The sequence below is a fragment of the Lytechinus variegatus genome, chromosome 14 (assembly GCF_018143015.1).
Source record: "Lytechinus variegatus isolate NC3 chromosome 14, Lvar_3.0, whole genome shotgun sequence".
Classification (NCBI taxonomy): Eukaryota; Metazoa; Echinodermata; class Echinoidea; order Temnopleuroida; family Toxopneustidae; genus Lytechinus; species Lytechinus variegatus.
The window spans coordinates 4,437,912-4,462,211 of record NC_054753.1 but is presented as its reverse complement, the minus strand read 5'-3'; the positions used below and the strand labels follow the sequence as shown (position 1 = coordinate 4,462,211).

At 34.8% G+C, this 24,300-nt stretch overlaps 1 protein-coding gene and 1 long non-coding RNA gene across 3 annotated transcripts in view; one reads left to right on the top strand and one right to left on the bottom strand.

Moving 5' to 3' along the window:
* Positions 1-23,548, bottom strand: part of LOC121427372 (E3 ubiquitin-protein ligase MIB2-like) — a 47,845-nt gene extending 24,297 nt beyond the window's left edge. For both annotated transcript variants that reach the window (XM_041623735.1, XM_041623734.1), the window contains exons 1-9: positions 23,451-23,548; positions 20,185-20,430; positions 18,871-19,048; positions 18,441-18,544; positions 9,093-9,281; positions 6,585-6,697; positions 5,898-6,008; positions 4,749-4,856; positions 4,268-4,436 (exon numbers count right to left, since the gene is read on the bottom strand). In XM_041623735.1, the coding sequence (XP_041479669.1) occupies positions 4,268-4,436; positions 4,749-4,856; positions 5,898-6,008; positions 6,585-6,697; positions 9,093-9,281; positions 18,441-18,544; positions 18,871-19,048; positions 20,185-20,410 (1,198 nt within the window). In that variant the 5' untranslated portion in view covers positions 20,411-20,430; positions 23,451-23,548. The remainder of the gene's footprint in view (positions 1-4,267; positions 4,437-4,748; positions 4,857-5,897; positions 6,009-6,584; positions 6,698-9,092; positions 9,282-18,440; positions 18,545-18,870; positions 19,049-20,184; positions 20,431-23,450) is intronic.
* LOC121427373 lies at positions 11,657-16,763 on the top strand. The gene is made up of 3 exons (XR_005971688.1): positions 11,657-11,956; positions 13,046-13,155; positions 14,228-16,763. It is a non-coding gene; the product is annotated as an uncharacterized LOC121427373 (long non-coding RNA).
* Positions 23,549-24,300: the final 752 nt, after the last annotated feature.

The window sequence follows — 24,300 nt, the reverse complement described above, 5'->3', positions numbered from 1 at the left end:
GAGTATTTTGACTCCATTATAACAATATGAAGCTTGCCACATCTTTATCAAATTTACTTTCCTAAGACCTTTCAAAGTAGGCGCATGACGCACCATAAGCTGTCACCCCAGCACAAATTGTCATCCCGTGACAACATGTGCCAAAACACTGACACCACAAATTGTTACCCCTGCACAAATTGTCGCCTACTTTATGGGGCAATTTGTGGTGGACGCTACATCACAAAATTGTCGCCCCATTTCACTAAACACTTAATTTACTTGTCTCCATGTACACACACATACACACACACAAGCAAACAAAACAGGCCATGTAGAGTTTGTAAGAAACTGTGTATGCCTCTGCTGGGTGTGAGAGTGTGTGTATATGTGTTAATTTACCATTCTTTTACCACTGTTGGTGGTATCTCACATTTGTGACGGGTCTTGGAATAATTTTAAACGGTTTTGAGATTATTTTGAAACTTGTCGCAGAGACGGCTTCTGAGGCCCCACGACGTTTCATTAGTCTCAAAAATATAAAAACTGTCTCGAAATAGTCATCCCAAATTTGTCTCAGAGATGTTTCCAAATACCTTTTTTCCTGTCACAAATACGATAATTTAGTACACAAAATGCATGCTCATGAGTTCGTTAGGCAATCTATTCTCAAGCGAGTTGATTCTCTGTTCAAGGGGTACGTGAACCAAGCCTCAACGAAAGAGGATCAGGGGGGGGGGGCACTCGACCAAAAAAAAATGGTGGAGGTGTGCCGCGGGCAAGACAAAAAAAAACGGGGGCCTTGGAGCGGCCTTATTGTAAAAAGGAGGGTCCTCGGAACGGGCTACGGAACTACAAATGTTTGTGAAAACGGGGGTCCTTGGAACGGATCGCCAGCGTGTGAGTGCGTTTGCATCCCTAGGGAACTGTCATGTGTGCATGTACATGTAGACCAAAAGCTTCGGTCTCTGTTATGTTGGTTGTTCAGCTGAACTTCGTTGGCTTCACTCACCAAAAGTCCAAATACATAGACCGAAGTTAAACCGTCGTCTGTACGGGGGCTCAATTGCCACGGCTAATTTCTTGTTTTTCTCCCCAATACCGTGATATTTTACACAAGCAGTGCATTCATACGCACCTTTAGGTGATAATGTTTAAGTAACGACAGTTTCTTACCCTAAATTCCCGCTTTGAAACTGGCATTCAGAGGATTGTCTCTAAAAGTTGACACTTGCGACTCGTAGAGTGGGCAGCCATCTTGGTAATGAATTATTCATGAAAAAGTGGCCGGCGAAAGTTAGACTCCGCCCCATGACCTTTACGTCACACATATACAGTGCCCGGATTTTGAAGTTTTATCAGCTTGGCGAGCGCTAGTCCACGTCCTGGACGATTTTTACTGATTGGGCAAACCATAACCAACACACACACGCCGGGCCCGCGCCCTCCACTAATTCACTTACCCCCAGTGATTCACCCTACCCACTGATTCACTTTCCCCGAAAAAAAAATGACTATTCAGGGTGTGTGTATGCGTGTACTGTTATGGGGTTGAAGTGTGCTGGGTGTTTGGTAGTCGTGTCGTACAAAATAACAACAGTCCAGGAGGTGGACTAGGCGAGCGCGAGCAAACGTTGAAAAGGAAAAGGAATAGAATATTAATATTCATAAGCCTGACGTAAAAGAGATGATCTGATTGGTCAACGGTTTCAATAAGCAGTTGACCCGGAAGTTCTTCCCACCTCACATGTTTGTGTACAATATCGACTTCGGAGGAATGAGTGAATTGGGAGCTACACGACAGCCGAGGTAAGTCACTGTTTTTGTTCCTTTTGAATTAATGTTTTACCACTCTAATGCCAAGAGGAAAGAACAAGCTGCATTTTGGTAAGTTTCTTTTTATATATCGTTTTGAAATAAAGAAAAAAATCGATGAGCCCCGCCGGGGGGATTTTGCGTTGTACCTCCCATAATGGCGGCGACACGCTAGCGAGCCATCTGTGTACGAGGAGAAATTAAAAAATTAAAAAATGTTAACAAAACTCCTCGAAACAGACGGCTGCCAGCTGTCTAGTTTGCATGATGCAGCTATCGCGGCCTCCGCCGGGTGCGCTCGCGGAGAGCTTAGGCGAGCTAGGACAGCGCTCTGAGGCCGCTTTTTCACCAAAATTGCAGCTCATTGTAGCAGATCAGTGCGATCGGAACGGCGTAACGAAAAACATGCAATGCTTTGGAGCGGCTTTCTTTGTTCTTCTTCTCAATAAGACAAAAATGCTATGCGTTGGAACGGAATTCGAGTGTAACAATGGGGTTCCCCTCCCCGGCACATACTGTATGCATTATATACTAAGTGCCCCCCCCCCCCGGGGGCAGTGGTTAATAATAATAATATAGGGTATTAATATTGCGCACATATCCACCTTGTTAGGTGCTCAAGGCGCTCCTATAGGTCGCATAATAGACGAATGGCGACATACCTCATTCTGGTTGTACAACAAATTTTCAAGATTTGTTATTTGACAATAGAGAAGAAAAAACACAAAAGAAGGTGGAATTAATGGACGCACCATTAGATATCCGGAAGGGGCGGGGGCTGGAAGTTTTGGTTGATGCATTTGTTTTCCTTTCTTCTTGGATTAAAGTTTTTTTCCCTTGTTCCATTGAGACAATATATTGTTTGTATACTCATTTGTTTGCCCCTTTTTGGGGGGTCATATAGCAGGTCATTTTTTTTTCTACTTTAAGCCCCCCCCCCCTTGAATATCTGATAATGCGTCCCTTATGGGGCGTTGCAAGAAACTTGCGATCAATTGCAAGTTTCTTTTCGTTTCCGAAATCTAGCATAAGCTTTGCAATCAATTGCAAATGTGTGGTTGATTGCCAATGCGCTCTATTAAACAAGGAGTGTAATCTGATTTGCTAAAGTTTAAAGTGATCAATCAACTGTATATTTGCAAAAGAATATTTGCGATTGATTGCAAATATTTTATTGCAACACCCCCTAAGACATATTTTGCCTTTGTCCGACAATTCATTTTCAATGAAAAATAATCATTATTTTCAGTGTATGAAATCAGTTGGTTTTGTTCTTTTGTGACGCCTGTGATCCACGAATGCGAGTGCGCACAGTCAGCCTTGTTGATGCGCTTTTTTCGATGCAAGTAAACACACACACACCCACACATACATACATCCCCTAACACAACACTTATCTCTTGAACACAACGCATACAACTTTACCACAAACATCTACACATGCACTAGGGCGCACATACACTTAACACCAGACTGTTGATGAAGACAATTTCTGTAAAACATTGTAAAATGGGCGACAATAATTAATTCTAGGTTTCTTTTTGCCGACACAAACTGAGACCGAAACGTGCAGCACAAATTGTCGTGAGGAAACAATTTGCGCAGGGGTGGCAAGTTTGGTAAATGTTTCATTTTTTTTTTACAAAAGTGCAAATTGATTTGAAATGAAATTAGAGAATCTAGGCATTATTCTAAATGAGAAAAAGATTAAGTGGCTAGTAATAAAAAATGTAGAAATTAAGATCAAATCCATCGTCGACGAAATGTTTTGCGAGATCCAAGACTATCTGAGAAGTAGGTCGTAAGCTCCTTATGTTTATAGACCAAGTGTACATGGCGAATAATCCTCCTCTTTGACAAATTATTTGAATTCGACAATCTTTGGTATACAACAGCTGCTAATGCAGTTGCACATTCTAGACATACCGCTGCATACAGTATACATAAAACTTTTTTTTTTAATTCAGCTGTTCCTCCTTTTCTAGAGAACATTACTGCAAGGTAGTTTCAGCGGGCCAATGATTACATCGTATGCCCAGTTAATGTGTGTCCGGATAGATTGTGTGTACGGACGATCAATTTCAGAAAGTCATTTGGAAAAAATTTACAAGCGAAGTTTCATCAATTTTTAGTACAAATTGTTAGGAAATATTATATACAACAAAATAGGAGATAATTACAACTATTTAATTCATATTTTTAGTGTAATCCAACGATAAAAAAGAAGGCTTCAAAAATATAAAGTGTCCGGACACCCGACTCCCCATCCTACATGCCTGGAAAATTTTGCCAAAAGAAGTTCATTTTTACGTATGCAGCTTGTTATTATACATTGATTCTATCTAGTGCTCAGAAAGCTATAGGCACCGGGCACCAACAAGAAGCTAACAGTTAGAATTGTGTCATACCCCCGAAAAGCTTAATAATGAATCAAATGATAGTAAGAACGCATTAATGGAAGAACGCAGCTTACCAGATTTGATATGGGTGGACTTGGCTCCATCGCCCAGATGGTGTGGTTTCTTTTCCACGAGGGTTAGCGCACAGGGATGCCACCAGCTATCCGGCGTTAGTGACTCAAAGCGGACCCATGTGTCAAAATGTTCATCAACAAGTAAAACTGTGCCTTCCTTGTCCAAGCACTGTCGAACATGTCAAAGGGATACATTTTATGGTCCAGCTTTTTAATGCATATACCATTGGGAGACGAGTAAAAATGATAAAACAGCACAACTTTGAATCATAGATAGTGGAAATATCAAGAACGTCGTGTAACAAAGTCATCCCGTAATATTTACTAAAGGTTTATAAACATTCATCATTCCAAATTGAAACCAGGCATGTAAGCAAGTACTGAAAGAGAAAGAACAAGAGGGGGATGGGTGGAGAGGGGGATGAGAGGCATGCATTGTGATACATGGTCAAAGTCACAAAATATTGAAAATATTACTTACTTTTTCCATTCCATCTGCCCATCCATTTTTGCTGTTTTCCTGGAGTTCCTTTACGTACTCTTTGTTTGTCTGAACGCCTACACGGTCTCCTTTTTCAAAAATCGGAACCTGACAAAAGGAAAATGGTATGTGCTTAAGAGGTAGAGGGGATGAGGTGGGTATAAATCCAAATCAAGATGTCGAAATTGTAAAGATTTTGCCCAATATACCATATCTAGCCCCCTCAAAATTTATGGCTCATTACACCACTAATGCCAATGATTATGTCAAACAAATGATGATATTGCATATGCTTTGAGATAATGCGTGTATCTGTGTTAATAGTGTTTTTTTTTCTTCTTCCTTTTCCTCTGTGTTTTTTTCATTGATTGTCTTATTACAGGTTTTTTTGCAAACTTTTTTAAGGCTTGTCGACTCCCGTGTCGACTGCAGTCTGAATTTTGAGATGTACTATGTACAGTTTATTTACAGACTATTTATACCCTAATAATGACGTTTCTACATGTTCTACATGCAGGAAGACAAACAACCGTTAACCGATTTAGGAAGACCTGGGGCCCGTAACACAAAGCTTAGCAATGATTCAGGGTTGCATCTCATAGCTCACCTCTGTACCATTTCATCTCTGTGGATGATGTTTTTGGTATCTGGGTCCCAAACAGAAAGAAGGTGTAATCTCCAGTCGGTTTAACCTGCGGAGGTTTTGTCTTAGGAAATGAAGTTTTTGCCTCATTGCCAACGTCATATGACATAATGGTGGCACTCCAGGTACATCGCATAGCCAGCAGTTTCAGGAGGAGTTTTATTCAAGGTGACACACTCATTGAGCCTTTCTTCTTGAGGGGGTCGTTAGTATCTGACATCAACCGGCATTCACAACCAGTTAGCAATTTCTCCACCCAGGTTCAAAATGAGATTGCGGACTTGTTGACGATTTTGAGTATGTTGTTGGATGTTGCTGACCATGTAGGATATATACACACTTTAAATGCTTTTTAGAATAATTGTCTCAATAGAAATATGCAAGATCCTAAAACCGATCCTTGTGGGCTTGGAACTCTAAATTCCACCGCCAATTTTGTGCTGTCTTCTAGTGCCCTCTAAACCCGTATATGCCATCTTTTTTAAGCGTCAAGTCATAGAGCCTACCTTGTTTAACGCATCTGGATGCAAGATGAAGTGGTCATCTCTCCCTGGATAGGATATCTCTACATTTCCATTGGAATTGATGCCTGTAACCACGGCAACCTTTGTGATCAGCTGTACGAGTTAAATAAATCAAGGGAGTGCGTGAGAAAGAGTAAGAGGGAAAAGGGTAAGAAGGGACAAGAAAGATTTTTTAAAGTAAAAAATATTTGCCTAAGGTAATCACTGCGGTAACTTATTAAGTTATGAAGGATTCATATCATAATCCGTGTCTTTACGTCAGAAATAATGATTTCATGTAAAAGCGTAAGAAAACAAGGAAGTATCGACATTACGCCATCGCAACTATTGTATATTAATGACACCATCCATATAACTCTTTCAAAATCTCACTAACCTTTAATTTCAACAGCTTGATTATTCATTTTTAAGATTTTGATTAGATTTTCAGCTTTTTGCTCAGAGGATTTTTTTATATTCATTGAAATATGATTATTTCCACCTTGGGGTACCATCTTAAGTGCAAGAATTCCAATCGTTTGAGAATTGTATATACATGTACATAAGTCTAGAACGGTCGTTTTATTTTATATTGTGTGTTGTGAATATAGATTAATTGTTTTTTAAGACTACTCTTTTCAATGTCTATACACAGACTATGCAACATCAATGTAGATTATTAAAGCTCACGTTGTGCATTCTAGGCGACCACTTGCATCCGTTTGACTCTTGAATGACCTGTAGTCTCTTGGCTGCCAAGGTCATTGCTACTCGATCGCCAACCTTCACGCCCTGCTCTTTGCCTGGATCACAAGAACAGCATTAACCATTCAAAAATGAAAATTTGCACCTTGAATACTGAGAAAATAGCATAGAGGTGGCGTAAAAAATTAGGGTTTATTTTCCAAGTAATTCGCCCAGAACACCTTTACCATACTACACTGAAATTTTGCGTGATTGGAAACGGGTCTCATGTTCACAGAATGTATGAAAAGAATTTGATATACAACTATTATTTTGAAGAAATACTTTTTGAACCTTGTTGCGATACTGCAACAAATAACAAGTAAAGTGTGAGTGTTGAAATTGAATTTCCTTTTCTTTTATTACAGGAAATTGATTATGCATTAACAATCATTAGAAAAAAAAAACAAATATCTACCTTACGTCTCTTGAGGTGACAGATGTGCAATATATCCGATTAATAATCCAAAGTATATTCCAATTTGGCTGGCAAAAAGTCATGGGTTCAAAGCATCTCGCGTGCGAAGGAATATCAGTCGTATGCACGCGACACACACGACGCAGTTCAACTTTGCTGGGCTTTTGCCCACATAAGATATAAGTTAAAATTTTATGTATCACATTCTGCTATGACACTTACCGAATCATTTAGATCCTTCCGTGACTTCTCCTTGAAGTTTCTTTCTAAAAATATGTATATTTTCTTGATCTTTAGTGAAGATTTCACGGAGATAGAAATCAGTCAGCGTTGATATCAATTTTCTCCTGAAGAGGGCGCGCGATTTATATTCATATCAAAGACAGGACAAGGGAAAGAATAGGCACCTACACTATTTTACACGCATATCGACGCAAGGCATTACGCAAAGTCCGTGAAGTGTCCAATCTTGTCATTGTATAGACTTTGGTATACCGTATACGTATTATTGACGTTCGTCATGTATGTATGTATGTATTTGAGTTTTGTCAGACGTGTATCAATCAGATATGATTATTTACGTCTGGGACCGACCTTTAACGTCACCATCCGAAAGACGTGACCAGGGCTCGAACCTCTGCATCAATTTGTAACTTCCCCACAGCTTGGATTACAGGCGCACGCCACAACGCCCAGTTGTCAAAGCTTGTACTGCTGGTTTCTTTCGAGGCACGTATATTATTTTCATTTTTTTTATCAGTCATCTTTTTAAATTTATTGCAAATAAGTGTTATCATCACCAAAAATAATCTTTAATTATGTTTTTGAAGGTATTTCATTCATTGGTGCCCATTATTAGTAAATTAATCATAAGGATTGCGCATTCAAAGAATTTAGATACAGTTATAAAATTACCGAGGAGCTGAATCAAGGTTGTGAAATTATTAGCGCCACCAACGGCCTTCCTTGTATTTCCGTGGAAGAGACAAGCGAAGTAACTTTCGAGGCCGAGGTAAGCGAAATTTCTTTTTTTTAAATGATTATTATTTTATTATTATTTTCATATTTAATAAACTATTGCTACTTACCGGCAAGAGCCCCGGTGCATAGCGAGGAGTTTCGGCAAATATTACTTCAGCAATGAAGCGATGTTTGCCGACTACTTCGAAATCCAGGGTCAAACACGGTCTATTGTACGAGGTTAGTACATACTAACCTCGTACAATGTGTGAGTGGCAAAAAGTAAGCGTTCACGATGATGGCGATGATGAAACCGATGTTGAAGCACGATGAATAATGAGTCACTGTATCGAGTTGAAATGTCCGTGAAGACGATGTTGATGATGATTAACAGTCAAATTCAATAATCCATGGGTTGAAAAGCGTTCATTAAACAGGTTGATGATCTTGATGAGAACTGAGAATTCCCCTCTCAAAATAACTGCAAACAGTTCATTGATGTTCAAATAATTTAATACACAAAATATAAATATTCCAGGTGGAAATAAAGTCTGGCGTGAAACTCTTAGATCTGATCTGATCTGCTGAAGTGATCTGGTATGATATGATCTGATGAAGTGATCTGGTACGACGTGATGTGATGATGTCCTTGAAGAATCTGCCAGCTTTATACTAATTACAACTTTTCTAGATCCTTCTAGTATTCAGTATTAGAGGCTTCTAGTATTCACTATTATGGAAGCTTCTGGTATTGTCTTTTAAAACAACATACTCCATCTTTCTGGAGCATTGACATTTCTAAAACATTCTTGAATGACCTCAGTGAAATTAACATAGCTAATCCTATTGTTCACTGGAATGTAGCAATCTATTGTTTGGCTTTTCCCTATTCAACTCCTTGGCCTTTAAATAGGCAATGCCTGCATAACAAAAGAAAATTTTCCAAAGACATTCTGGAATGTTCTTTATCATTCCTGGCTATCATTAAAGAGGAAATAACTAATAGATGAATGTAATTGCTTTTACAATTCTTCTTATATATAACAACCTGTTTCAGAAAAGCATTTGAAACCTACCTAGAAATGGTAAATGTGACGCATAGAAATCGATTCCACGTCCTGGTTTGGTGTATTTCAGATCTACCTTTCCGTCATGTCCTACCCTATGCGTTGTTGTCTGCCCAGTGTCTATCCACTTAACAGCAACACCTGATCGTGGTCTGCCAGATATGGCGCAACCTTCAACTACATTTCCTTCTTGGCCATCTAGGATTGCGAAAAATAATACAAGTTTTTACCGCTTAAAAAATAGCGTGATTATAATGTTGCATAATCAGTTTACCGGAATTAAGAAGTTATTAGGATTTTACTATTCCATGGATACATGCAGTAAGTTATCGGAAATATGTTTTCTGAGACCCTTCCCACTGGAGAGAACAGCATCTAGATTGGAACATACATAGGAGGTCAGTGGAACCGAAGTGTGCCTGAAATAGTCAAATTTGTAGGTAGATTGTAGGAAGATGATAGATTAACTTTTACTGATCACCGTTTACATATTTGTAGCAAAATATCTGAAGATTTAGGAATACTGTGTAAAATTGAAATCCATATATCCCCCCCCCAAAAAAAAGAGAGAAGATAATACTATACAGTCGTTGATTCTACCTATTCAATATTGGAATCAATGTTGGAATAACTAAACTTGATTGTCTCCATAAACTACGCATTTGCACTAATTTTCCATATCTGACACCATCAGGGCCATTATTTTTTAGATTAAAAAACAACGACAGTCTTTTATTTCATAAATTTAGGTTTGTTTCATTTATGCACGCGGTTAGGTATAAATATGCTCATATTAAAAAAATTATCTCTATTTTCAAATTAACTATGATTTATGCCATTTTCAATGTTCAATTTTCTCTTCGTTTAAATGCAAATAAAAAAATCCTTATCAGTACTTATGCCTGTTAACTCAAATGATTTGTGTTAAGAATTGTAAAATAAGACGACGGATGCTCGGGTGTGCTCCTACACACAGAGAAATGTTTACTTAATATTTCATTATGTAAACTTTCTTTTGTAAAATTTTGCTTAATATATGTAAAAATCGTTGCAAATTAATTTCATTAGGTAAAATTTAACAAGTATTTGTAAAAATTACATTTCACATGTCTTGTAAAATGTAAAATTTTAATGTTTACTTAATATTTCATTATGTAAACTTCCTTTTGCGAATGTTTTGCTTAATAAATATGTAACAAGTGTTACAATGCAATTTCATTAAGTAATATTTAAGAAATATTTGTAAAAATTACATTTCACATGTCTTGTAAAATGTAAAATTTTAAAGTTTACTTAATATTTCATTATGTAAACTTCCTTTTGTAAATGTTTTGCTTAAAATATATGTAACAATTGTCACAATGTAATTTCATTAGGTAATATCTAAGAAATATTTGTAAAAATTACATTTCACATGTCTTGTAAAATGTAAAATTTTAAAGTTTACTTAATATTTCATGATGTAAACTTCCTTTTGTAAATGTTTTGCTTAAAAAATCTGTAACAAATGTCACAATGTAATTTCATTAGGTAATATTTAAGAAATATTTGTAAAAATTACATTTCACATGTCTTGTAAAATGTAAAATTTTAAAGTTTACCTAATATTTCATTATGTAAACTTCCTTTTGTAAATGTTTTGCTTAAAAAATATGTAACAAGTGTCACAATGTAATTTCATTAGGTAATATTTAGAAAAAATTGTAAAAATTACATTTCACATGTCTTGTAAAATGTAAATCATAATGTTTACTTAATATTTTATTATGTAAACTTCTTTTTGTGAATGTTTTGCTTAATAAATATGTAACAAATGTTACAATGCAATTTCATTAAGTAATATTTAAGAAATATTTGTAAAAATTACATTTCACATGTCTTGTAAAATATAGAATTTTAAAGTATATTTCAGTATGCTTCCTTTTGTAAATGTTTTAGTTGTTTCAATGTAATTTCATTATGTTATAACGGTAAGAATTACATTCCTCATGCCTTGCCAAAATGTAAAATTCTGATGTTTACTGAATATTTCATTATTTAAACTTCCTTTTGCAAGGTTTTTGGTTAAGCGTTGCACATAATTATATAAAATTTAATTATGTAGGCCTAATATCAATGAATAATAACATTTATTTTGGGGGCAGCCAGTGTAGCCACTTCAATAAACTATTAGTGAGCCATAACATAGACTGACAGAAGGTCCCATTTATTTTTTGTAATATTTCTTTATGCACTTCTCAGTTTTTGTATTTTTGGCTATTATGTAAAAAATTATGAAAGGCCTAATTCTTCTGTAAGGATTACATATTTGCATTCTGTAATCTAAATTTCGTTAAGCACAACGAACTTCAGTTGTCAAATCATCAAATTGCAAAATGTTGTAAGTCCATGTGTAAATCACTTGACATTTTAGGCTATATTATGCTTCACGGTGCATCAAGATGGATAGGCCCTAAATTTATGCGTGCTTATCAATCAAATCATAAAAACAACAGGGGAAAAAGGTGTTAGCTTTCCCACCCCCCCCCCTAAACAAAAGTAACGCGATGTTTTACCCCGGTGTTAATGTTTCATATTTTCTTTTTACATTTCTTTCTACCGTTTGAAAATGGCGACGGTCATCATGCGATTGAGCACATGTACTGACGGTACATGTGCAGAGACCACACAGCGCAGCGCGCGTGGCCACGTACGTGCAATACGTACGAGAGCTAGCTACCGTTTACCGGCGGCCGGCGGGGGGGCCAGCGCCACGTTCCGGTACCCAGACCCAGCGTTAAGAAGTTAAGAGTGACTGACCAGAATCAGAATGGCGACCTGGCAAATCTTATTAAAAGAATGGGACCATGAAGTCCTCATTGAAACTTTCGAAGGTGAGTTTCGTTTTTTTTCTTTGTAGCGTTTTACCTTGGTCTTTATAAATGTTAAACTTGAATGGCTGAAAATCAATTGGCCGACTCACAATCTACCGTTGTTCGTAGATTGTAGCCTAGGCCTACGACGTCATTGAAGTTAACGGTACCGTTCGCCCGTGACAACCTGCCCTGCGCTGCCGGCACCGAGGGCCAACCTTTCCTGAGCCAGGCAGCTTTCGGGCCTAGGGCTATAGGCGCATGCCATTGATGCCCAGGCGGGGGGGGGGGGGGAATTGGGCGGATAACCAATAATGTCAATACAAATTGGTATGTCTAAAACTAAATTAGCCATCACCATTTATGCACTTCATACAGTTTGATTCTAGGATTCTACTAGATCTAGATTATAGATCTAGGCCTAGGTCATTTGGGGTCAATAAACATAAAATATGTTGATTTTTTTTAAATGTTATAACTTAAACAATATATGGACCTAATTCATGAACTTGGACATAGTGGTAACCAAGTATTACTGATCATCCTGCATGAGTTTCCAGGTCACACGTTTAAGGTCAAAGGTAATTCAGGGTCAATATACTTAGAAAATGCTCATTTTTTAATGTTCATTACTTTAAAAGTATAAGGGCATATTTCATGAGGCTTAAAAGGTTATTAAGTATTGCTGATAATCTTGTATGAGTGTTAGGTCACATGATCTAGGTCAAAGATCATTAAGGGTCAAACTTTGTTCATGTTGGGGTGACATCACTGAAATCTTATTCTTAATCAAATATAACATTTTTAATTTTTGAAGAATATTTTGCAAGTAGGCCCTATATCCTTTTCACATAAATCAAGTATCAGGAAATGGACAAATGTGATCTCAGGTCAAAGTCAACATGCTATAATCATTATCACATGCATGTGTACTTTTTTCCTCTCTGTTTTACATGTAGTTGTTTTCAAAGTCAGCACTGCTGCAATAATGAATTATGTGATCAAGGCGAAACTGCCAGAGGGGATCCACTTGTTTATCATAAATGTGAAGTACTTTACATTTAAGCTTATTATTAATTTCTTTTCAAATATTTGTTTCTCCACAAACAGTAAATGGAATTGATGATGATAGTTTCTGGCTGTTGGAGAGCGAGGAAATTAAAGAGCTTATTCCAAAGATGGGACCTAGGCTAAAATTCATCAAAAAATTCTCTGTACAGGTATGACTATTTTGTATTCTAGTTGTAAAGCCTGTGTATAGTTTAGGTAAATCCACCAAAATGCACCTAACACTATTCCAATTCATTGCTAGCTAATATGAATGGATATGCCCTATAACAGTTATGAGGTGGAGGATATGAAATGAAAATGTATTTTACAGGATAAATTTTGCGATTTACATGAAAATTTAATTTGATCGGGTGCCCAAATAAAAATAAAATATCTGCATGTTTTTGTTTTTCAATTAAAACCTATTTCAGAGCATGGAATGGGTTGAAACTTTCAGGATATATTCTTTGTCTGTTATTAAGGATACATAAGCTTTAAATTAGATAAATGCTGAAAGACAATTTTTTTCAAATTTAAAAGCAAGCATCGCCGAGAGAAGGCGCTGATATCCAAAATTTGAAGATTTGAAATTTTCTCAGAAGGGGTGGTTGGAAAAATATCTAGCGGTCTCTATGCTTCAGTAAGACTTTTATATCGAATTATATTTGATTATCAATCACATTGTTGACCCTTTACCAAAGCTATACACAGGCTTTAATCATCATTGATATTCAAAATATTAAATAAAAATATGTAATATGATGGGTAATTTTGAAACATTGCCTACCAGGTACATGTTTGTATTTTTTTTTCATTTGATTACAACTTTGCAGATATTCCTGAACTATTGAAGTTGAATTTTAGAGTAAAATCTGTTTCAACCTAGAAAGATATGATGAGACCTTGTTGATATTAAGAAAATAAATAAAACCCAAAGAAAAACAGATTAAAATATGAATAAGAATTAAATAAAGACAACAAAAGAAAACTTGATTCATGACTGAAAAAAATACAAATGATACATGTAGTAAGATTTTAATAAATAACAGGAAACGGGAAAACTAAATTTCTGAAATAACAATAGTTCATTATCACTTTTAACAGTTAAGTTTATCCATATGTAGAATTTATATTTTTTCAACTGACAAAATTGCTTTCAAATAATTCTTGCATCATCCCAAAGTGTATGTATCTCCAGGGATGTGTTTTGATTATTTAATAATTCATTTTGTTTTTCTCCAGTAACTGCTGCCAAAAATAATCAACATGTCATCTTTCATCTGCTGCAAATGTCTTTCTAAAATTCCTGGAGGAATTTCTGGGCTATTTTGCCACCTGAAAGTAGTCCATGGTATACTAAAATCTATTTGCACAAAACTTGTTTGTGTAGAATGTAAGGAAATTTTGCGCCGTGGATCATCATACAAAAGGCACCTCATACATGTCATAGGGCATTTGCAACCCCCTACAGTTCACGCTGATGACCAGTGAAAAGCTAATAGAGTTCCTCATATTGACATATCTGACTTATCTAATGTAAGCAGTCATGGGGAATCAAGTGATGATGACTGTAATCGTGTTGAAATGAATGTAGATGCTGATATCGTTAATGACACTGAATATGATTCTCAAGAAAGCCTATCAGACCTTGTAGCTGCTTTTTAGCTCATTTACAAAGCATTTTAATTACTGTTAACTTGGAGTGTTATTGCCAAGAAATCATGGCTTTTGTAAGACTTTTAAGCAATCACTGTTTAGAAAGGGAAACACCTTTAGTTGTTATTTGTATATTTTTTGTTTTATTGTTTATATTCAAAAGGAACTAGTACACCTTTTTTTCAACAGGCTTTTTAAAAGGTTTAGCCTTAAGAAATTCATTATTTCTTTTTATAACTCAATTTTGATCATTGTCATTTATAGAGCATACATGTAAGTTGTTCAAGAATGCATGTTTCTTTGAAGACATTACAGGGGGAAACTACATTGGTATCATTTTTTTTTATTCTTTTGATCTTAGTTGTAATTGAGAACTGTTATTACCATCACCATGTGTAAACTGAATAAGTGTTATATGGTGTAACATGCCAGTAAATGGTTCATGGCCTTCTAGTTTTATAGAGCTCTGTGTGAAGTAATTACAATGGAGGAACCTTTATAGATTTGATAGTCATATTCTATTGTAATGACTTGTTTATTTGAATAAGATGCCAGAAAGATACAATGGTAGATTTTTCCGCACCCATTTTGCCCCCCCCCCAAAAAAAAAGGTTAAAAACTGTCCAGTATTAATTGTGAACTCAATTATTAATATTTCAAAGTGTTTCCTATAAACTGTAAGAATGCTTAATGTTGATATCCCTCTCAAGAGGTCATGTCAAGTCTTTTAGATTAAAATGGGAGAACACCCGATTGCATTTTATGTGTAGCATAAACATAATTCAATGACACATTGCTCCCTATATAGATTAAAATTGCCATCAGTTCAGGCTACAATGGTAAGATATGCCAAGAATCCATCTCTGTCTATTGAGACTATAGCCTTAAAATGTAATTGATACCAATGTTAAGAGTGAAAGCACTTTTGTCAATAATTTTATAAAGACATAGGGAAACCAGAGGTTCAAAAGATATCAACAGTGTGTATGGGTATTCAATAAAGGGGACATTTCTGAATATATTTTAATTTTCAAATATGCAATACCCCCAATACAATGAAATCATTTTAGAATACAATACTTTATTTTAAGATAATTTTTTCTGAAAGTTGCTTCGAACATGCAACCAATTTAAAATAAAAAACAAAAACAAAATGGGGTTGTATGTGATAGGGCATACATTTGTTTACAAACATGTGGAGGTAAAAGTTTACCATTCAATGAAAATATTCAATTTTTCAATTGAATCATGTGATATTGATTATAAGAGAAAGTACTAGCCCCAGATTTACATTGGATACTGTGTACTAAGCCATTACAAGAATTTTGCATAATTGATAGAAATACAGAATACCGTATAGGTGGCACAAATATCTGAGAAGTCTTTATCTGGTGGTCACATGTGTCTATTGTAAACAAAAGCTTACAAGAAAGAGTTTTTGGTCTTCTACCCCCCCCCCCCGTGATGGGGAGGTATGTCTTGAAATATGACATCGAGAGAGCGAAGGCCCATTTTCTTTATAAATATGTCTCATATAGTGATTAGATTTGATTTATGCTTATTTCAGATGTAAGTCATGGCATGTCACAGAAAATTCCAGATTTCTTTGTAGAGAAGTTGTAATGAACATATTGCAGCTTTATTATTTTACCTTTAAAAAAGTTCAATGCAAGTTGGTTAATTAATTTTAAGAACTTAATTTCTTTTCTATCTGATGTTTTATTGTCAAGGGATGTTATTTCTTAAAATAAACACCAAATCATGTACATGGTTTCTTTGTCAAATATTTGACTTATTTATGCATTTTAATTTTCTATGCATGTTCACATAGTCAAATGTTGCCCCTCCCGTCTACATTTGGAAGGTAGTAATACACTAATTTAGCTAAAATTATTTGGGAAATATCTTGACACAATTAGATTTTTTTTCAAAGGCAGTTTAACTATACTTATTACACCTGTATCATTTTATGTCACAATGGTTATGATTTTTTGCATGGTAATTTACAATGTAAACTATAATATTTTAGGCCTCAGGTATGTAGGTTGGTTTTGAAAATAGAAAATGAATTAATTGGGTTTTGTAGTTTACATAATGATTTGAATAATTGTGAAATTTACTTTTAAGTAAATATTACATAAAAGTTATGAAGTTCCTATTTAACATTACTTTTAACATAATTTCTGTAAAACATTCAAGTTAAGTAATATTTACACAATAAATTGGATTTTGTAGTTTACATAATGATTTACATAATATTTGTGAAATTTGCTTTTAGTTAAATATTACATAAAAGTTATGAAGTTCCTATTTAACATCACTTTTTACATAATTTCTGTAAAACATTCAAGTTAGGTAATATTTACACAATGAATTGGGTTTTGTAGTTTACATAATGATTTACATAATATTTGTGAAATTTGCTTTTAGGTAAATATTACATAAAAGTTATGAAGTTCCTATTTAACATCACTTTTTACATAATTTCTGTAAAACATTCAAGTTAGGTAATATTTACACAAGAAATTTGGTTTTGTAGTTTACATAATGATTTACATAATATTTGTGAAATTTGCTTTTAGGTAAATATTACATAAAAGTTATGGAGTTCCTATTTAACATCACTTTTTACATAATTTCTGTAAAACATTTTAATTAGGTAATATTTACACAATAAATTGGGTTTTGTAGTTTACATAATGATTTACATAATATTTGTGAAATTTACTGTTAGGTAAAAATTACACAGAAGTTATGGAGTTCCTATTTTACATCACTTTTTACATAATTTCTGTAAAACATTTTAATTAGGTAATATTTACACAATAAATTGGGTTTTGTAGTTTACATAATGATTTACATAATATTTGTGAAATTTACTGTTAGGTAAAAATTACACAGAAGTTATGGAGTTCCTATTTTACATCACTTTTTACATTTTTTCTGTAAACATTTCTCTGTGTGTAACAATGATAATGTGACAGGGTTGTTGTGGTTGAGTGTGAGTGTGTATATTTGGCTTTTTTCTTTTTCTTCATACTGATGTGAACATATTAATTGCTGCATATTTCGGAGACTTGTAATTTTCAAGTGTTATCTTTTTGTTGCCCTCCTTTTCTTGCAATGATACATGTACATTTTAATGATTATTAAGGATAAATTAATCTAAATTGAATTGAACTGAACATGGTAATAGTAATTCCTTGAAAACTCATTCGCAGCCAAAGGATGAATTGCAGATTGTTTAAAGTACAAAAGTATATGATAATCAATCACATACATTTACACAATGGTTAAGAAATGAAAATACCTAAAACAAACATTCATAAATAAATGGATACAGGGATTTTATCCATGCGTTATAAAACAGTTGGCGGTATCATATATAAAATGAGAATATGCGTAACAAATACACACATCAGATTAACAAGCAAAACTAACAAATCGTGAGGGTAGGTTTAGCAGAAATAAACGGGGGAAGGCGAGCAGAGATTAGGACAGAAACGCCCACTCTCCTGGCTGCTATTGCTTCAGGCACCTCTGTGCTTATAATAGCTGGCCCCTGTATTTTACCGAACTCTCATTATATCACATGCTTATGTATGATTTCATTATCAGTCTTTTCTGTATTATAAAATCTCGTCAATTGTCACATTTAAATTGTATTCATTTATATGTTTGGTACTATGTGAACATGTTAATTTATCATTGATTTATGAATAAAATGCATAAACCCCTGCGAAAAAAATGCAAGAAACATGTAAATGTATGTGAAAGGAGAAACTATATTTGAACTTGCCACTTTCTTCTCCTTGCCAATCCTCTCCTCGGCTAACTTGGGCTTCAGGGCACAGTCCCATCGAAGTTGTTTTTTCTTCTTCGGAACGAGACGTAACAACGATTCTAGAATAATTCAAACAGATGTGCATTAAGAATACATGACAATTTACCTTTTTGTTGCAAAAGGGGTTAGGTTCCACTCCAACTCTCCAATATTGCAATATTCTTATGCGAAACTGAACTGTCATGATACCCTACCATGAGAACATAAATTTGGGTATAAAAGAAATCTACCTGTCTTCATATTTTTCAAGATATTCTAACCCCGTTTGCAACTAAACTGAAATGGACCTAACCCCTTTGAAAAAAGTGATTTAGTCTTTGCCATTTACGTTTTATTGATAGGGAAAATAATACGTCAAAACTACAACATTTTTTGAATGACTAACCCTGTTTCATTCTGACTGTTGAAGCGTGTGAATCTGTGCGTCAAATCGTGTTTGTCAGTCATATAACAAGGGGTACAAAGGTTGACATCTGTACAGCTATGATCACAACACTTCCATCTGATACCATGTATAGAATCCACCTCACAATTGCTACATGTAATCTTGGAATGGACAACGCCTAATAAAATGCAAACAATATTTACATGTATTCCATGTGAAATATGCATTAAAACAGACAAGAAAAATGTTTAATGATTATAAAGTAGTATGCCTAGTTATTCGATAATGAATTGTCTAAATTTGGATAGGAACATATAAATGATAAATCGGATAAGAACATGAGGAATTAAAATACATGACAACATAATTATCAAATATAAAGGTGAAACACGTGTTTGAAAGAAAATGCATTCTGGAACAATCAGTCCTCACATTTACAATAGACTATTCATTCTGTTCCCAGCCTTTTAATCATCTTTTTCAAATGATTATATATACAGTTGAGGCCAGAAATTTACATACACCCAGGAAATTAAAAAAAAGCTGACACTTGCAAGACATCATAAAATTCACTGTATTTTATAAAATATTTGTGATATCATGACGAATTTGATTTGAAAGAACTGAGTATGTTAAGCCCCTTCATCGCATTGCTTTGTCACCAGGAACTGAAAAAAATATTTAGGTGTAATTTTTTCCACAAGAATCTTAAAAATCTTAGACAAATTAAAAATAAAAACCTAACAAAAACATTTCAAATTTGTGATGGTTACTTCTCAACACAAACATTTCAGATTACACGGTTTTGTTCATTGGTGATATATCATGATATAAAACGTAATATAAATCATAGATTTGACAAAGGTATATTATTATGAAATGATGTTTGAAAATAAACTAAAAGTAGAATATATTTGGAATGAATATTACTTTTTTTGAAATTCCACCTGATATATACTTTGATCCCAACAGCATCCCCGTCATGCGAAAGAGCCTAATACACTCTTTCATTTGATACCAAATCGTCATGGCAGTATATATTTCTAAAGATAGACTACATTGTAAATTTTACAATGATTGGCAAGCGAACAAATTTCACTGCATTCCACGGGTGTATGTGAAGTTTTTGCCTATGTTGGTTTAACTTTTATATGTATGTTGGTTTAACTTTTATATCATTACCCAACTGTCCATTCTGCCAGTAATATTATTTTCACGTCATTCTCAGGCATTTCGACAAATATAATTATATTTGAAACAATAGTCCTGTATGAACGTAATGAGAGAACGAGGTAAAACAAATTAAGCATGAACCTGCTGGGGCGCTGTCAAAGAGCAGAAGGTCGTAAGTTCCACCTGTCCCAACCCGATATTTGTTACATCGACCGTTATCCCACCGGACCCTAGTCCATCCATGAAGAGGGGCTTCCTGGTCGGTCATCTTGACCACAGTCCCAAGATGGCCTTCACCGCCATCTTGATCTCTCCAAGACCACTCGGAGCTTCGGACAACTCGCTGACCAATCTCTGGAGAGGTCATCTTCAAGTTGGAAGATGTCTCTGATGAAAAAGAAAACGTACATCCTCGTGGAATAAGCTATTCTATTTCGTAATTACCACTGGCCGAAACCGGAACAGAGGTAAGTATGATTATTAGTGTGTTATTTTAAAATCTGCCTGTTATCTCATTTGAAGAAACTTAATACAGGGGAGACTGGGGAAAATGGAACATTTTCGGATAATCAGGAAAGATTCCTTGTATTTTTTGGTCAAGCTAGGCCATGTTCATAATATATATACTATAGATACTAAACTATATAATGAAGTATGTATTGCCACCCAAACAATATTCTATTTTGTGTAATTGATTATTTTAAACCCTTAAACAAAGAACAACCTATGCCTAAGTTATTTGACAAAATGATGGATGAAAGCTATATCAGTCATCTAGATTAATAAAAGGGTAATTACCCTTCTCTTAATCTAGATGACTGATACAGCTTTCACTGCTGTTAACCAAGAAATAATAAATTATGAACAAATATAATGAAAAAAAAATTGAGGTGATCTCTTACAGAAAGCAAGAAGAACTTGTTTACATTTATACATCACTTGACAAAATATTGTAGGATCCCTATGCTTCATAGGGATAAAATTTTGCGTAAACGAGGCAACTTGTGAAATAATATGCTGTGGCCTAAACAAATGAATATTTAATTTGAAGCTTACTTAATGTATTGCTGACAAGCTTTAATTTCACTCATACTTGTCTATTATTTTAGAGAAAAAACAAAACAAGTGAGGAAATCATTTATTGGTTTGCTCTTAAATAAATTTTGGGAAAAAAAATAATTTTGTAAAAAGGGCTAACAGTATGAAGTATGTATCGATTCACGGAGTAGACTGTAATGATATCATTAACCCTTTCCCCCATTGTACATGTTGTATGCCGAGTAGAATAGAAACTTCTGCAATCGTACGTGTCAGTTCAAAGGTGACAGATGTGACAAAAGAAACATTAAATGCCCCGTCCGGATAATTTGATGTGTCGGTGAATGTGTGTTTTACGGATGCATTTGTAATAATATGAGCATACCTCTCAGAAAATATGTCACAATAACCCTTGATATTATATTGATATTGCCAATATACCTCACCCCGCAAACTACTACCAATAAAAGTTTGTAGTTTGTTCTCCCTTCGCCTTGATGTAGACCTTAAAACAAATAATTATCTGTGTCTGGGGTGGAGCCGATGGGATCATAATGCACCGATTCCAATTCATATAAGCATGATACAAATAAATTGAATTAAAATTTATTATATTGTTAATTATGATATAACTAAAATAGTGTCGAGGGGGAAAGAGCGGTTACTTTGCAGTTTATTCACAAGATCTGCCTGACAGCAATATTTCTTACAATTTATTCTAAAAAAATGTCATATATGTAATTAAATGAAATTGAATTCAAAACATGCATATCATTATATGGGCACTAATGTTCAAAGCTGGAAAAGATTGCCCAGCAAATCAACCAATATTCTTCCAATTTTTATATATTTTGATCAAAATATATATGATGTACCTTTCTAATTATATGTGTACTGCAAATGTAGTCTTTTGCCCTTGAGGAATTCTAAACAGATTAATTTACACCACAATCGTGACATCATACACAAAATCCACGCAGACCCAAAACTTTTATTTTAGCTGGATTAATAAGAAGTCTCTCACAGAACACTATGAGGGCAACTGAAGTTTAATCCTGTATAAGACTACATAATCTTGACGTGTATGTCAATTCTAACCAATATGTGGAGTTTGCTCGGTGGATGAGGTGTTCTAATGTCATACAAGTAGAATATACAATAACTGTAGGACACGACTTTAATTACCTAAATGCTCTAGTAATCAGCAAACTCACTTCACTATCTTTCAGAACGGATTCTATTTTGCTAAGTTTCGGACACAAAATGAGTAACTGTGAACACCTTGACCGTATCATCCAAAGTCAGTTTCTAGTATAGTATTTATGGTTCGTATAAAAATATCAAAAAATACAAAATGGAAGGATAGCCCATATTTAGTTTTTTCAACATGACATGCTGTTCTTCGGTTCTTCCATTGGGTCCATATACAATAAAAAGTGACAACAAAAAGAACAGAACATGTAGAGTAAACCATACAAAATAACAAAAATGATATGATAATAACCTGTTGCTAATAGGTAAAGATCATGAAATTCAATAATTTGGCGAGATTATACACAAAATAGTTTTATAAAATGCATTAAGTCGCCGCTATCAAAATTATTGAAATAAGTTTTCTCAGGGGGCAAACAACGCAACTTGACTGGTTTCCCTCAATGTAATACTGAAAGATTGACTGTATTTCGTTTATACAGCCAAACTCATTGTCACCATATCAGCCTGTATTCTTTCTGTCTTCATGTTATGATTTTTATAACATTGTTATACTTTGTTCACATGCAATTTTTACTCCTTCCCTTTTCCACCCCCTCTTTCTTCACCTGTACTCATCCCCCTTTTCCTCTGACCTCCCATGTTATGAGATATATCTTTACATTCAAACTACAAAGAGTATCGTAGGACATACCTAGAGCTCCATGCCTATACGGACATCTTGTAATTGTTGCCCCAAGTAAAAAGGATCGACCCATACATAATTTTATCTTGCATTTCACATTATTATAAAATGAGATTATCGGGAGAACCAATCTCTCCATTATAATCTTTCTATCTCCCTCAACCTGCAAGAAAATGTGTTTTTCTGAACTTGGTTGATCGGTAATAATTTCCGATAAGAATGCGTCTAACGTTAGCCCGGTAATTCTACACAGCATGTAATACCTTATACATAGGTTAACGTAACTTTTCCATTGCATTTCATCCATGAAGTATATGATGTTATTACCGCTTTTCCGGAAATGCTCCGTCGATTCAAACTTCTGATGTAGAATTCCGGTGTTTCCCTTGGCCGATCTCTTCCACACCGAATTTTAAAATTAAAAGCGAGAACTTAATTTGTATTCAATGAAAGAAATTTAAATCAAAATTACCTCCTGAGCTGCTGTTTTCTAATCTCCTTCCGTGGTTTCAGTTTTAATGGCGTCCTGATCATAACAGACTGTCGCTGGGAAATTTGTTGGGGAATCCCCGTAATGAATCCCGCAGTAGCTTTAAATGCGCGTGTGCAACCTATAGTCAAACACGTTGCAATGATAACCTGGGAGCGATTTTTCTTTTTTTTTCCACAGGGGGTGCTGGTACGCCTCCCGGGATATGCCTATGCCCCCCCCCCCCTCTGCCATATGTCTGGGTGTGTGTGATGGTGTGTGTATTACTGCGGAAATTTGAATTTGATAGTCAAGTTGAACCAAAATACGGCCATCAGGTTAGGTATGTATCCATTTTTTGCTGGGAGTTGTAGCATAGGGTGTCGACTTCAATATTGATGTGGGTGCCACCTACATCTTTGGGCATTTTTCTATTGACGTCATAGGATACGCCCAATTCTTACATAGGCCCACTTCTTAATTAGGACTTTCATATTTATCAAATAAAAGTATCATGTATATATTGTAAAAATAAACTTTATGAAAAATCAAATGGATGTAGTATGTCGATCTCTACACTCTAAAAATCAAAGATTAAGAATAAATCCAGATGGAGTGTGGATAGTGACCAGCCGAATGTTGGATTTGTTTTAAATCTAAATAAATAACTAAATAACTTTCAAATCTCAAAAAATTTGGATACAAAATTTTTAGATTTATCTTTAAATCTCAAAGGTTTAAAACTTAATCTGATATTTGGCTGGTCATTATTAACAGCCGATCTGGATTTATTTTAAATCCTTGATTTTTAGAGTGTAGGAATTTAAATTATGTAAAAGTCATTAAAAATTGT